Source organism: Enhydra lutris, unplaced genomic scaffold (assembly GCF_002288905.1).
Source record: "Enhydra lutris kenyoni isolate GAN:26980312 unplaced genomic scaffold, ASM228890v2 scaffoldscaffold13, whole genome shotgun sequence".
Lineage (NCBI taxonomy): Eukaryota > Metazoa > Chordata > Mammalia > Carnivora > Mustelidae > Enhydra > Enhydra lutris.
Genome location: NW_019154097.1, coordinates 48,864,613 through 48,878,353, shown reverse-complemented (window position 1 = coordinate 48,878,353; position 13,741 = coordinate 48,864,613). Strand labels below are relative to the sequence as shown.

At 61.6% G+C, this 13,741-nt stretch overlaps 2 protein-coding genes across 4 annotated transcripts; both read right to left on the bottom strand.

Annotated features, from left to right (window-relative positions):
• Positions 1 to 274: 274 nt before the first annotated feature.
• On the bottom strand, positions 275 to 2,256 carry LOC111145708 (Sin3A associated protein 25). Its single transcript, XM_022500840.1, has 6 exons — positions 1,679 to 2,256; positions 1,402 to 1,502; positions 1,199 to 1,305; positions 944 to 1,097; positions 727 to 824; positions 275 to 642 (listed from the first exon to the last, which is right to left on the bottom strand). Exons 1-6 carry the CDS (start codon positions 1,822 to 1,824, stop codon positions 355 to 357), a joined length of 894 nt encoding a protein of 297 aa, XP_022356548.1. The 5' UTR covers positions 1,825 to 2,256; the 3' UTR covers positions 275 to 354.
• Positions 2,257 to 2,443: 187 nt separating this feature from the next.
• On the bottom strand, positions 2,444 to 13,489 carry LOC111145706 (leucine rich repeats and calponin homology domain containing 4). Of its 3 annotated transcripts, none has more exons than XM_022500839.1 (18): positions 13,144 to 13,489; positions 9,265 to 9,409; positions 8,994 to 9,120; positions 8,732 to 8,837; positions 6,743 to 6,879; positions 6,486 to 6,601; positions 6,246 to 6,345; positions 5,934 to 6,024; positions 5,766 to 5,842; positions 5,584 to 5,645; positions 5,355 to 5,492; positions 5,151 to 5,219; positions 4,943 to 5,058; positions 4,728 to 4,811; positions 4,433 to 4,518; positions 4,121 to 4,258; positions 3,944 to 4,021; positions 2,444 to 2,618 (listed from the first exon to the last, which is right to left on the bottom strand). In XM_022500839.1, exons 1-18 carry the CDS (start codon positions 13,361 to 13,363, stop codon positions 2,514 to 2,516), a joined length of 1,995 nt encoding a protein of 664 aa, XP_022356547.1. In that variant the 5' UTR covers positions 13,364 to 13,489; the 3' UTR covers positions 2,444 to 2,513. The 3 variants fall into 3 exon arrangements, with proteins under 3 accessions (XP_022356547.1, XP_022356545.1, XP_022356546.1); XM_022500838.1 differs by lacking the exon at positions 2,444 to 2,618 and adding an exon at positions 2,778 to 3,629; XM_022500837.1 differs by having other exon boundaries at positions 8,732 to 9,120.
• Between the last annotated feature and the right edge of the window lie 252 nt (positions 13,490 to 13,741).

Sequence of the window (13,741 nt, the reverse complement as noted above, 5' to 3'; positions counted from 1 at the left end):
GTGGTCCTGAGGGCCTTCTTGCTTCCATATCCTTGTCTTCTGTATACTGTACTGTGGACCCCCCACACCCTATGCCCTATACCCTATTAAAGTGGTCCTGCTTGGTCAGCCTCGAAAGGTCTTAGGTCCACGGATTCCCCTGCCCCCTTGCAGGGGTGACCGATGAGTAATGAGAGTTTGAGGGGAAGACAGCCTAAGCCACATAGAGGAAGAGAACCCATCCCTGTCTCCAAGCCCCACTCGGCTACTCACTTGCTACAAGAAGCTCGTTTGCAAACCAAAACACTGTTTTATTGTCAACAGAACCTGCGGGGGGGGGGGAGGGGACCCACAATGCCCACAGAAGAGCTATATTCAGTGGGCTTCTGGAGTTCGTGGGACAGACGGGTCAGTGCAGCGAGAACAGCTGGGGCCGCCAGTGGGGCCTGGGTGGTCAGATACAGGGTCTGGGGAGCCAGCAGGGGGCGTGGGAGCCCCCGAGGAGGCAGGTCTCGGAGCCCCCTGGCTCATCTGCAGGAGGCCAGTGAGGGCGATCAGCTCAGGCCCACTGAGCCAGGCGGTGGAGCAGCCCGGGGACGAGGTGCGGAGGACCCAGGGAGACATGACAGGAGGTGGGAGCAGCAGCTTCAGAGAGCCCATGACCTGAGGAGAGAACGAATGGAGAAGGGCCTCCTCCCAAGCCCTGCGGGGAGACTGGCCCGAGGCCAGGGCAGGAATTACGCTCACCTGCTGAGAGGCCTCCGACAGGTACAGCGGGACACGCTGGCCACAGGGCAGCAGCGGGTCTGACAGAAAGACATCTTCTCGGCACATCACTGGGAGCCCTGGGGAGGAAAAGCCAGTAGGGCAGCAGGCTGGGGTTCCCACCCCAGCGAGGGCCGCACTGGTTCCCAGACGAGCTCACGCAGGGAACCTCCAGAGCCTGGGGGACCAAGCAAAGTACCTGCGTCCCTGGGCACGTGCTCTCCGTTCTGATGCCCTGTTGCTGGGGCCCGGGGCCTGAGGTCCCGGCCTGACGCTGCCTCATACAGTGGCCAGAATGAGGGATGACACAAAGTCCGGCCTGAGAAGGAGGCGCCTGACGCACAGCTGGGCCCCTGTGCCAGAGGCAGGAAAGATGGATCCTTGGAGCTTCGGCCCCCTCCCGGGGCACCCCTGCCCCCTCCCAAGGCCTGGGCCACAGATACTCCCAACTCACCCACACCAGCCGAGGTCCTGCTTTAGCCTTGTAGCTGGGGTCCCACGGTGCTAGGACGGTCATCCTTGAGGGGGCCACCTCCCAGGCCATCTGGGGCGGAAGGGCAACTGCGGGGGTGGGGGGGGCAGTTGAAGAGATTAAAAGAGGCTCAGGAGTCCGTGGAAAGGTGTCTGGGGGGTAAAGACTGCAAGGCCTGTACCTACCTGGGGTTCCTGGGGACTGCTCGGCAGCCAGGCCTGGGGGGGCCCGGGGCAGCACCTGCTCTCTCCGGGTCCAGGAAGGCCTTCGGGACCGTGGCTGCGGGCTGGGAGGGGGAGGTACTGAGGTGCACCCGTCACAGCCTCCCCCTTACCTCGGGAGGCAGGGCCCAGGGGGTCTGGGGCGGGGAGTCTGAGCACACCCGGCCCTCAGTGTAGGCGTCGGAGGTTTCCTCCCACGGTGGGGCCCCCTGTCGGACTTCCCTGCGGCGGAGCCCCTCACCTGTCCTGTGGGGGGGTTCCTGGCTCCCCCAGTTCTTCCTCTCCAGAGCTCCAGGCCTCGCCGGGATCACTGCCCGCCGAGGGGCCTTGTTCCTCGGGCGCCTGCTCTTTGCCCGCGTCCCACAGCGGAGGCGGCCGGGGCAACATGCCGCGTCTGGCGGGGAGGGCAGCGCGGGCAGCACCTCTGGGCCCCGCGTCCGCACCGTCTACACGGTCTACGCCGCCCACGCCGCCCGCGCCTCCCACCTCGCTCCTCCGGGACCCACGAGGCTCCCTCCTCCCGCGGCGGTCCGCCCTCCCGCCCCGCGAGCGCACGTCGCCGGCCCACCTCGCGGGGCCTCGCGACCACGCCGGCGCCCAGCGCGTTTCCGGGCCACGTGGCGCGCGCTCCCGCCGGGGTCTCGCGGGCGCCCCCTGGCGGCGGGGCTGTCGGGTCCGCACGCCGCCCGCCACGGAAGAGCGGCAGCGCCCTGCACGGCAGGGCCACCTCCTTCCCCACGACGCACCGCATTCATTCGCAGACGGACACACACACGCACACCCGAGGGGCAACCTTGAGGGCCCGGCTTCTTCTTTATTGCACTTGACACAACATCCGGGACCGTCTTCTATCCCAGACCCTCGGCCACACCCAGGGGCGGCCAGGGGCCTCGCTGGGCCTTGCTGGGCCGGCCGGCTTCCAAACCCTCGGGCGGGCTGAGGGGCACCCAAGTAACAGGGCCAAGCCCGAGGCCGCCCTCACCAGAGTCCTTGCTAGGGAAAAGAGCCGGGCGCGGCTGTCTTCTCTGTTCCTGGGTTCCCGGCCGGATCGGAGCCTTGTGCCCCGACCTCGACCCCTATGGCCGTTCCAGCAGTGCGTGGATGACAGCAGCGATGTAGGGGAGGCCCCTTCCCGGGGCCCCCTCCTCTTCCAAGATGTGGTGGGGCTGGCACAGGGACTCCTGGGGGGAGGGGCCCGGGTTAAGTGCCCGTCACCTTGTTCTCTGGCTTCCCTGGCCTTCTCAGAGGGCAGGGCAGGAGAAACCCTACAGAAGCCTGGGCAAACAGGGCTGACAGGATGGCCCTTCCAGGTGGAGGTGGCAAAGGTCAGGGGCACCCTGGACATGGCTTGGGGACAAACGAGATACGAGGAAGCTGCCAGCAGATGACAGAAGGGTGATGACACAGGAGGCCAAGTTCAGGGGAGCAGAGACCTGTCATTTCCAGAGGGAAATGCTGGAACAGGTAGGCTGACAAACAGAGCCCCTGGGGCATGGCCAGGGCTAGGCCTGGCCACAGCAGGAGCAGACGCAAACACACACACACACAAGAGGCGGCCACGGTCTGTACAATTTATACACAGAGACAGGGACCCAGCCTGGGCCCCTGTATCCCCTACAAATATAGAGTTCTCTCTACAAAATATAGATAATTTAGCTCCCCAGAACAATGGGGGGGTGGGAGAGGGACGGCAAAAGGAGGAAGGTTGAAATCGACCCTCTGAGGGAGCAGAGGGCAGGGTCTGGAGGGATGAAGGCACCATCAGCACTGAGAGGTGAGGGAAGGGAAGGGGCTATAGGAGGGTGGCCAGAGGCTGGGGGCCCAGGGTCTGGGTACACCAGAGTGGGGCCTCTGAGGTCAGTGTTTGTGAGGGGAAGGGGCTCACTAGTGTCTTTGGTGGGGGCTGAAGGCACCACTGGTAGGGACCGGGGTCGCACAGGAGTCATAAATAGAAATAGGGTGATGGGGGCGGGGAGAAAGGGTGACTTCAGGTCCTAGGAACCCAGGAGCCGAGTGTAGACGACAAAGAGCAGCAGCATGAGGACCACGTAGAAGAAGATGAAGCCGCCCAGACCAGAAGGGGGCCAGGCGGGCGGGGGGGCCCTGCCCCCCACCCGCTTCACAGCCTCCAGGGTGGTCCACAGCCCCTGGGCAGTGCCCTGGAGGAGATCCGAGGGCGAGCACAGGTCGGCCTAGGAAGGGAGTAGGGACAGACGGACAAGGACAAGGAGCAGACGTCAGCAGCAGCAACAAGACAATCCTTCCCACCCCCTGCCCTCACGTGCCGGGGGCTGAGCCACGCCCACATGCGCAGTGCAGGGCAGGGACACATGCAGGACGGGGACACGTGCAGGACGGGGGCTTGCGGACATGCTTCTTTCTGGGGAGCAGACACCACTGTGAATGGAACCCCGCCACCCATGCGGAGTGCTCAGCTGAGCCCTGAACGTCGCCACCCGCTATAGTAGGGACCTGCCCTGGGCTCCCCAGAATATACCCCTCATACCTCAGGCACCCCCATTTTTCGACAGGCTTCTAAGAAACTCTCCACGTTTTTCCGAGACTTGAGAGCACTAAGTTTTGGCTGGGGGAGAGTGAGAAAGGAAAAGGAGAAGAGAGTAAGGGAAAGGCCCTGGCCGTCCTCTGTCCCATCCCCTGCCTCCCGCCCGGGGACAGAACTGACCACAGCAGGTGAGGGCACGTGGATGAAGGGCACGGAGCGGGGCCGCAGCTGGTTGGCCAGCTGACACAAGATGACCCCATTGGCCAGAGCTTCTGCCAGGTCCTCAGGCAGGGGCCGCTGCAGCCTTGACTCAAGGACCTGGGAGGCAGGAGGATTGGGGAGGGGTCAGGTTCAGTGGGGACTCCCGCCTGCCCCTTGTGTCCTCAGTGGAAGCACCCACAGGGTGCAGTGGGAAGCCAGGAAACTCGAGGAGGTTGAGTGCCCCCCTCAACTCCCCACCGTGCCCGGCCCCGCAGATCCCACCTCTCTTACCTGGCGCAGCTGTGCCATTAGCTCCTTTTCATCCAGAAGCTGGGGGGATCGCCGAGGTCTCAAGACAGAGTCTGGTGAGGAAGGGCCTGGAGAAAGGGGAGGAATGTGGGCTGTCTCTGTCACCCGCGGCCAACTTCTTAGCTGGGTCACAGTGTCTGGCACTCACATCTCCTGCCTCTGTGCTTGTGGGATTTTCAACACAAAGGACAATAGACTAGGGAACTCCCGGGCCAGAAGGGGTGTCCGCAGCCCAGGGCTGAGGGCTGGGTTAGCACTGGGGACAGGGGAAACCCACCTGAGCCACTCTGAGAGGAAGAACGGAAGAGGAAGCTGTTTGGTCTCTGAATGGAGCCGAGTGGCCGGGGAGCAGGCATTGTTGCTGGGGGTCAGAGCCAGAGACAGGTCAGAAAAGACACCCTTCAGAGTCCCCCTCTTCCCTCAGGCCACCAGGCCCCAGCCACCCCCTCACCTACAGAGTCCCGCCTCCTCTTCCCCCAGTCCCTGTCCCACCTGGTCCAGCCGCAGGAAGGGGCTCCTGGGAGGTGGGGCCAGGGGCAGGGGTGGGGGCAGGGGCTCCCTGTCCTCCTGAAGCTCCCGGCTGGGTGGCACTGGACTTCGGCGTGCCACTGAGGACAGACAGGAAGTGAGTTAGAGGGGATGGCAGGGGGACGGCGTGCAGGGACAGAGCTCTGGGAGGTGGATCTCGGAGGACACATACTCATAGGAGGCCTGAGTGGACGAGGCAGCGGCCCCTCCGCCAGCAGCCCTGATCCCCAGCTTCAGAAAACTGGAAAATGAAGGACATGTGGGGTCAGCAGCGCAGGCAAGGGACCCGCCAACCCCGACGGGCAGAGGAGCTTCTGAGGACCCATTTCCCCTCATTTCCAGGCCCCCCCGCCCAACCCTGCCCCTTTGCCCACACCTGTCCTTCCTGGGGGCCCCCCAGAGCGCACTGTGCTGCTGTTGCTGCTGTTGCTGCTGCTGCTGCCGCCGCTCTCGCTCCTGCCACAACTGCAAGGTGTCGGGGCGCCGCCGCTCCTCCCCGGCCGGCTCCTCCCGCCTGTGGGGCAGAGGCAGGACCAGTGAGGCAGAGTTGGGTCCGGGGACAGGAGGGAGGTGAAAAGGTGCGGGATCAGGTGGCTCTGGGGTACCTGCTGCTTGGCGCCTTCTCGGTGTCCCCTGCCACAGGGCTTAATTCTGGTGGCCGCCGCTCCTAAGGAAAGAGCAGCAGGAGATGGAAGTGCGCCCCCAAGCCTGCCCCGCTCCCTACCCCCCACACAGGTCCCTTGCACATTGCACAGGACCTGCACGCGGCCAGGAACGGGACCCTCACCTCAGCAGCGCCTCGCTCCTCGTCCTCCCCGGGCACATGGCTGTCAATGAAGTCAATCTGCTCAGGGTCTCCGTCAGCTGGAGGAGCCAGGGCATGTCAGCAAGCATCTGGGGGCCTTCAGGCACTCGCACCTTACCCCACACCCCATATCCTGACCCCACCACTCACCGGAGCCATCCTCTCTCCGCTCCCTGGGCCCCCGAGGCTCCCGGGCCAGCTCCGAGATCCGGAAGGACAACTCCGAAAATTCATCTGTTGACTAGAAATGCAAAACGGAAGCGAGCTGCACTGTAGTGCTGGGGGTTCATGGGGTTCATGCCCCTGGGGTCTGCTGCTGAGCCAGCCCTTCCCCGAGATACCTGGGCAAGGGAAAAACACCACTCCAGACGCTAAGAGTCACCCTGATATTCCCAAGCACCAAGCAAAGGGTCCTGACCCAGAGCCAAGAGCCCCAATGTCCCGTGGAAGGGAGGCCCTTACCTCATTTCCAGACCACCTCTTGCTGCCACTGTCAACGCTGTGGAAGCCTGAGTCCAGCCCGCCATCGTACCGACGTCCAGGAAATAAGTCCTCAGCAGGGCTAGCGGCCGCCAGGGAGAGCCAGTCAGTCCAGCAGCGGGCGACAAGCCCTCTCACCCTCCCACCAAAACCCAGGAGTCCGTGCCGCCAGGAAGGGGCAGAAGTAGCCAGGCGCTTCCTTCCTTCCCACTTGGGACTTACCAGGGACTGAAACTCGGGGGGCGGGAAGGGGCCAGGTCCCCCAGCGCAGACCCCCCACGCCGCCCAGCTTCTGTCGACAAGTACTTGAAGATGTGAAGTTTCCCCTTCAGACAGATCTAGGTATAAGGAGGCACATGGTAGGGGTTAAGGGAAAAGGGCTCCCCCAGATCCTGCCTGGCTGCTAAAGGGACTCATCTCCCAACTCCTACCCATTCCCAGCCCTGTCCCCATGGTCTAGGGCAATCCGCCTCCCTCACCTGAGCCGGAGGGCTCTGCAGGGGGTTGCTGTCCAGCAGAATGACCTGCAGGTGCCTGAGGCGGCAGAAGGAGACCGGGATGCGGGAGACACGGTTACAGGAGAAATCCAGGCGGACAAGAGGAAGATCCCCCAGCTCTGGGGGTGGGTGAGGGAAGAGTCAGGAGCCTGCCCAAGGGTGGGGCCTTGTGCTCACTTCCTCTGCCCTCTGCTCTGGCCCACTCGCCACCCTTGGGGCCACCACGTCCTCTGGCCTGGCTGGCGGCTGAGGGCGTGCCCCGGGAACAACCTCCCTGCTTCTCTTCCTGCTTGAATCGGGCCCACCTCCAGGCCTCCCCTCCCTGAGCTCCTGCCCATCTCATGGGCTTCTCTCTCCTCTGCCCCCGACCCACTCCATACCTCGGCCATTCCTTCATCCCTGACTAACCGTCCCAAGACCCAAACTGCGACACCGCACAGCTCAAAAACCATGACTCGCAGCCGAAGCTGCTGAGGGTGAGCGGACCATGACCTGCACACAGGCACCCAAGCAGGAGGGGCCTGCAATCCCACGGGAACTTTACCAGCTAAGCCCTTGTCCCACCAGGCAAGGCTGTGCCCACCCACACGAAAGGGTGCCCTTTTTCTACTTCTCAAACATGCACAGTCGGATGAGGGGTGACTAGAGACACAGAAGAGCACTCACCACCCCCAGACCCAGCACGGTCCGAGTGTTCGTGAGCTGGCTCGGACCACATTTCCCATCTCACGACCCACCCTCGCACCACATCAGACAACCTCCAGCCCTGTGAACCCCCTCATTTGTGAAAATAAAGCCAGAAAGTCTTCTGGGCCTTTCCACGTGCTGTTTGCTAAGCTGGGACACGCATTTTTGTGACCATCTTTCAAAGTGCAGCTTCCATGAAATCTCTCCAGACTCAGGTTAGAATTCACTGCTCCTTCCTCTGTGTCTCCAGCGCATTTGTCCTGGGTCTCTCTTATGGCCCACAGGGCACCCTGATCAAGTGCTTGTTTACAGTGCTACCAACTTCGAAGGAAAGAGGGCCAGAAGTAGGGGGAGCCCAGAGAAAATGGGTGACCACCCGACCGCCTCTCTTGTTCTTTGAAACCAAGACATGCACGGCTCCGGTCCTTCCCACCTGGCCCTGGCTTGCGTCTCTCACCACATCCGTGCCTGGCAGTGCTCCCTCCCACCCACGCGCTTTGCACATGGGTTCCCTCCGCCCGGGATGCAGAAGGAAGGAGAACTTTCCTTCGAAGATCAGCTCCTGCCACGCCTCGGGGGTGGGGGGGGAGTCTTCCTCAAGCTCCCTGAGCAGGGCCACAAGCCTCCCTCTAGCTCCCGCAGCTCTTTCCATGGCCTGTTCTAGCACATCCGTCCACTTGTCTCTCCCCGTGAAGCCCGGACATTTTCAGGGTTGGCCCCAGGTGTGAGTGACATCCCCGTCTACCTGACGCCCACCTAAAACACAGGATGCACATAACAGTGCCGGAGGAATAAGGGAAGGGGCGCCTGCTTCAGAGCAGAGGCTATAAAATGTTGGAGTGGATCACAATTAGCTCATTCAACTGGGGTTGGGGGCTGCCTGGGCTCCAGCTCATGGCTCCACTGACTCGGAATCTTTGGGGAGGAAGCACAGGGCATCATCTGACTCAGGTGCCTGAGAGCTCGCACTGGGTGAGCGATGGCCCTGGGTGGCCCTGAAGGCCCCTTCCAATCTTGGGATTCTGCAGGGTGCCAACCCACTTACCCACTCTCCTTTCTGTGCCTTGTTCCTCATTTGTGAAGATAAAGTTAATAACCCATGCCTTGTCAGCCTCAGAGGGATGCCGGTCAAGAGCAAATAATTTAGTTTGTCTTATACACTGCAAAACCCTGGGCACCTAGGACAGTGATGTTCTGTGAAGAGTCTTTGGGACTTCTCCGGTGCAGACATACACACTGTCTCCGCACACACACACACCCCCACCAGATCTCTATTCTCCTCACCATCGGGCAGGGCGCTGAGCTGGTTCCTGCGCACACTGAGGTCCCGCAGGGAAGGGAGACTGCACAGCTCTGCCGGGAGGGCCTGCAACTCATTGCCACTCACATCCTGCAATGAGGAAAGAAGTAGGCCAGGAGCCACGAGACCAGGGGCATCAGAAACTGCCTCCGGCCCCTGGCCACCTCCTTCAGTGCCCCCCTCCCCAAACTCTCCAAAGGCCCCTGGTGCCTGGCTCGACGGGCCCCCTTCTTGCTTTGCCCTCACAAGCTGCCGCAGGCTTCCCAAGGCGCTGATGTCGGGAGGCAGAGCTCCCAGTTTGTTGTTGCTGATGATGAGCACCCTCAGGGGCAGCTGGCAGATGTAGGGTGGCAGCGATGACAGCTGGTTTCGGCTGTGGAAGGGAGAAAGGCATGGGGCTCACTCCCCAGGCCCAGCAGCCCGGTGCTGCCCTCTCTCCAGGGCACTGGGAGGGGCACTCAGGGTACGGTGCGCTGGGACTTGGGGCTCCCACCCTCTGCTGGCCATGCCTCCCTACCTGAGGTTGAGGTAGGTAAGGGCTGTGAGATTCCCCAAGGCTGGGTTCAGGCATCTCAGGCAATTGTGGTAGAGGCTCAGGCCCTCCAGGGACACCAGCTGGCATGCTGCCTCCGGCACCTCGGGGAACCGGTTCCGGGACAGGTCTAGGAGAAGCAAGGAATCAGGGGAGAGCTGTGGACAGGCCCAGCCCTGGACAGAAGGGCCCTCAACTTTCCCAGAGCCAGCTGCCCAGCAGTCCGCCTCCCCGTTGGACCTAAAGAATCAGGCCTGTAAACCTGGGCTCCCTGGAGAGAACAAAGCTTTCTGCAAAACCGAGCACATTCCGAGCATTACCAGAACAGCAAAGGCCACAGGGTCACTGGGATGGAGAAGCCCACACTCAGGACAAACCATGACCACCACCTTCAGATACACAAGTGAAGGGCTATCCTGGAAAGGGTGACTGGCTTCTCGAACTCTTGCGGTTCCTGCTGTTGTATGGCGAAGGCTGGTGCTCCAGAGAAAACAGCAAGGTAATGGGCGGGCGGCTCACAATGAGTATGGGAAGCTGCCCCGGGGAGACCATTGAGAAAGCTAATCCCTCTTCGCCCCTCCACGGGGGCCTTGTCCCCAGCCTCAACCTCTTTTCAACACAGGGGAGAAGCCAAGGGTCATTAGAGTCTGGCTCTAGAGATTAAGTAAGGCTCCTGGCACACTGGACAATGGCTGTTCATTGGCCCCTCGCATCAGCAAGCCAGCTCCAAAGGTTTGCAAAGAAACAGACACCCAAGGGCCAGGAGGAGAAGGCGAGCCGACCAGGCTGGGGGCGGAAGCTGGAGTCCTCAGGTCCCTCCCACTCCAGCCTCTTCAGGACCGGCCTCTTTCCCACCCTGGCCCTCCTCTACTTCCTCTCTTACTGACCCAGGCTTCAGCTGCTCAGCACTTTTGCCTGTGTCCTGGTGTGGGAGAGGAGCGGGGAGGAAGGGAGGGAGGGTAAAGCCTATGACCACGGCTTATTTCAAGGGGTCGCTTGCTACTCCAATGAAAGGAGTCAGGCATGGGGGTTTCTGCCAGTCTGGGGACACTAACCGCTCAGAGCTCTGCAAGCCTGGGTTTCTGTTTCCTCTCCTCCCCTGCACAGGGAGGGGCCCAGGGCCTGCAGGGGGATGTCCCTGGCGATAGAAGTTCAGTGAGCTTCTTAGGCAGCCCTCCCCAGGAAGGCGTGAGCCAAAGCTGATGGGAGGGAAGCTGGGGTCTATCCCCCAAGGAAATGAGTCTTGTGACAGGAAATGGAGTAGAAACAATCTATCAGGTTCTGGGTCTGTGTCTGGTGGGCCCTATGTTTACCAGGGCGGATGACAGCCCGAGACACCAGGCCTCCTTTTTTCTCCCTCTCTGCTCACAGCCCTGGTGTGCAGAGAGAAAAGACCCTTCAAGGGAGAAGAGCAGGTTACCCCGAGGCGGAGGTGGCCAGATGCAGTCCTCCTATGTTTGCCCTCCACCTGCCTGCTCTCCCTGCATCTACACATGAGTGCGTGCGCACTTGTGCATGCTGTGGATGAAGATGGGGGAGGACAAGATGGGCTAAGCAGTGGTGGGGCAAAAGCTCGGAGCGGAAGGCAGCCCAGGCTGGAGGAGGCAGGGCACAGGAGGCACAGGATGTGGTCTATAAGACAGTGAGCTGCACTTCTCCTTTGTGAGTGCCACCCCTCCCCGCCATCTCAGGATTCATCCTACTTTCGGGGGCCCCAAGGAACAGAGTCCAGAGGATATCAGAGACCTGTGCCATAGGAGATATGCACGGAAAACAATGCTTCAGAAAGAGCTGGGAAAGCAGGAGTGGGCTCAAAATAATTTGGCGGAGTGTTGAAGTGTTTGGTCTGGGCTGTAGGGCAAGGAGGTGTAGAGGACAGGGTACAGGCAACCCTGACTGTCACTTCCCTTTTCCACCCCAAACTATCAGCCATCTGCTTGGGGAGAGGGATCAGAGGAGAACGTTCTGGATGAGACAGAGTCCACCTGGCCTACAACCTGGGTCCAGAAAGGGCTCAGGATTTCTGCATGGAGAGCGGGGCCGGGAGAGGCCCTTAGAAAGCCGGGATTTTCCCGCTCCAACACACAAGCTCACTCAGAAGGGCCTGCATCCCCAGCCAGAATGCTGGTGGAGGAGGGTGGGAGGGGGCAGGAGCTGGGAGGGGCCAGGGAGTTCTCGGTAGTTTTCCCCAGGAGTCTACTCACAGAGGCAGAGCCCTAAGGAAGTAAAGAATAACATTTGGTCTTTGTCAAAAAACAAGCAAGGGGGAGGGAAAGGGAACAGACGGCGAGTGTCACACAGCTGCTGAGGTCAATCTGAAGCTTGGGGGTTAGGCGGCTGGGGGAGACTGAGAGGGAGAGGAATGGCTCCTGGGGCTCACCCGGTCCCTGAACTCATTCACTGCATGGCGGGGAAGGGAGTTTACCCAGCAACCCAAGTGGAGAGGTTTAAACCGGTGCTCCCCAGAACAGTGGAGAAAACAGTGCCGGTGCCCACGTGCATGTTTGCAGGTGAGAAGGCACCTGCTGGAGAAGAAATGCAAGCAGTCTCCGAGCAGTGTCCTCGGGAGCTAGGACACTCACCCAGCCTCAAGTCCCACCCTGGGCTAGGCCGGGGTGGGGCTTCGGGAATGCAGACCTCCTCCCCACTCCCAATCTCCACCCCCCAGCTGCCAGCCCAAGGTCATAGGTTGTTGCCTCCTGAGCAGCTGCCGCGTGACTCACCTGTCATGGTAGAGTCCCCCACACCCTACCCTCAAGAGACACCAGGAAGGGGTGGCTGGGTGGCTCAGTGGGTTAAAGCCCCTGCCTTCAGCTCAGGTCATGATCCCAGGGTCCTAGGATCAAGCCCGGCCTCGGGCTCTCTGCTCAGCAGGGAGCCTGCTTCCCCCACTCCCTGTCTGCCTCTCTGCCTACTTGGGATGCTATCAAATAAATAAACAGAATCTAAAAAAAAAAAAAGAGAGAGAGAGAGAGAGAGAGAGACACCAGGAAGGAAGGAGCACGATTAGAGGGATCTGTGAGTGGGGGAGTAGAAGGACAGTGGGACAGTCTTCTAGTCTCCCAGCACTCCCAGCCAGGAGATAAGATTTCCTTCCTTTCAGCAACTGCCTCAAGTCCCTCCCTCTAGGGAAAGCAGAAGCCGAAACGGGAATTCTAGGTCCCTATGAGGTCACAGGCTCCACACTGACCTCACACACGCGAGAAGGAGGGGGAGTCTCGGATAAGGGGGTCAGGGATAATAGATGGAAGAGCTCGAGGAGAAAAGAGTTAGGGGACACGGAGTATTTGCTTCTTTCCCATAGGCTAGCTGGGTGGAGTCGAGAGGGCCTCCGACCATAGGGGGCGGGACAACAGGCACGGTAAACAGAAACACCAGGTTGTTAGGGGCAAATCCTAGGGAAGAGGGGGGCCTAAGGCTGCTCGCATCTCGGTGGAACAGGGGGGAAGTTGGGAGACGAAGTGGAGGAAGATAAGGGAGTCCTCAGAGGGGCTCGTGGGGGCCGCTTTAAGGAACGATCAGAACTGAGGTTGAGGAGATCATGCAAATGAGTCAACCAGGTGAGGGGCGGGACCGTTCTACAGGTGCGCAGCTATGCAAATAAAGAGAAGCAGAAGACGGGGAATTCTCACAACGCTCGGCCGGGGCGCTGGGCGTTCCGTGCAAACGAGAAACGCGTTCATTGTCTGGTAGTTCTCAAAGTGGGGAGGGGGAGGTAGCAGGCTTATGCAAATCGGCGGGGTCGAGAACCCCGACGGTCAGGTGAAGGGGCGGGCCAGACTCCGGAGCCCGGTGAGAAACAAGCCAGGGGCGGGGCTATGCAAATGAGGGTCCCGGCTGGGTCGGGGGGCCGGGTGCACTCACCAGCCTGGGTGATGTCTGACAGGTCGTAGCTGCGGGCCGCGCCCCGGGGGAAGTGCTTCAAGCGCCGGTTAGATAGGTTCAGGGTCCCGGTGGCCACGGCCTCCTCTAGGGCCCGCTCTGCACTGCGGCTCCCGGGCAGACCCGGAGACCCTGGCACGGAGGTCGTGGCTGCCGCCTCCTCACCCCCGGCGGCGAGTGAGACCGCTACCGCCGCCGCCATCCGCTCCCGGCGGCTCCCGCTGCCTGACTGACGGGACCGGCCGTCCCTCCTTACCCCTCCCCCTCCTTGGAGCCGCCGTAGTCGCTTCAAGAGGGCGGAAACGGGCTCAGGGACCCGGCGAACCAATAGCGGCCCCGAGACGCGTCGGAAGTGGCTAATCAGAACCCGCCGGGGGGGTGGAGACTCCTGCGCCGGAGTGAGGCGACAGAAGGGAGGGGGCTAGAATGGAGCGCTCGCCAACGGCCGACGCTCCAGGCCGGCCCGCCCCCCGCAGCCGCATCCAATCGCAATGCTGAGGTCTGGAGATGGAGCCAATCAGGTCTAACCAGGAGACTGGGACGCCGGCGCTCTACTAGAAGGGATAGAGGCCGAGCGACC

What these genes read in the sequence shown, in the direction of transcription:
- LOC111145708 (XM_022500840.1), bottom strand. Translation starts at nt 1,824, where the DNA reads ATGTTGCCCCGGCCGCCTCCGCTGTGGGACGCGGGCAAAGAGCAGGCG. An exon ending in GGAACCCCCCCACAGGACAG is followed by an intron (nt 1,503 to 1,678) that starts GTGAGGGGCTCC and finishes TCCCCCTCCCAG; the next exon opens with CCCGCAGCCACGGTCCCGAA. An exon ending in GCAGTCCCCAGGAACCCCAG is followed by an intron (nt 1,306 to 1,401) that starts GTAGGTACAGGC and finishes CCACCCCCGCAG; the next exon opens with TTGCCCTTCCGCCCCAGATG.
- LOC111145706 (XM_022500837.1), bottom strand. Translation starts at nt 13,363, where the DNA reads ATGGCGGCGGCGGTAGCGGTCTCACTCGCCGCCGGGGGTGAGGAGGCG. An exon ending in AGGAGCGAGGCGCTGCTGAG is followed by an intron (nt 5,646 to 5,765) that starts GTGAGGGTCCCG and finishes CTCTTTCCTTAG; the next exon opens with GAGCGGCGGCCACCAGAATT. An exon ending in GAAAAATGGGGGTGCCTGAG is followed by an intron (nt 2,619 to 3,943) that starts GTATGAGGGGTA and finishes CCCTCCCCCCAG; the next exon opens with GAGTCCCTGTGCCAGCCCCA.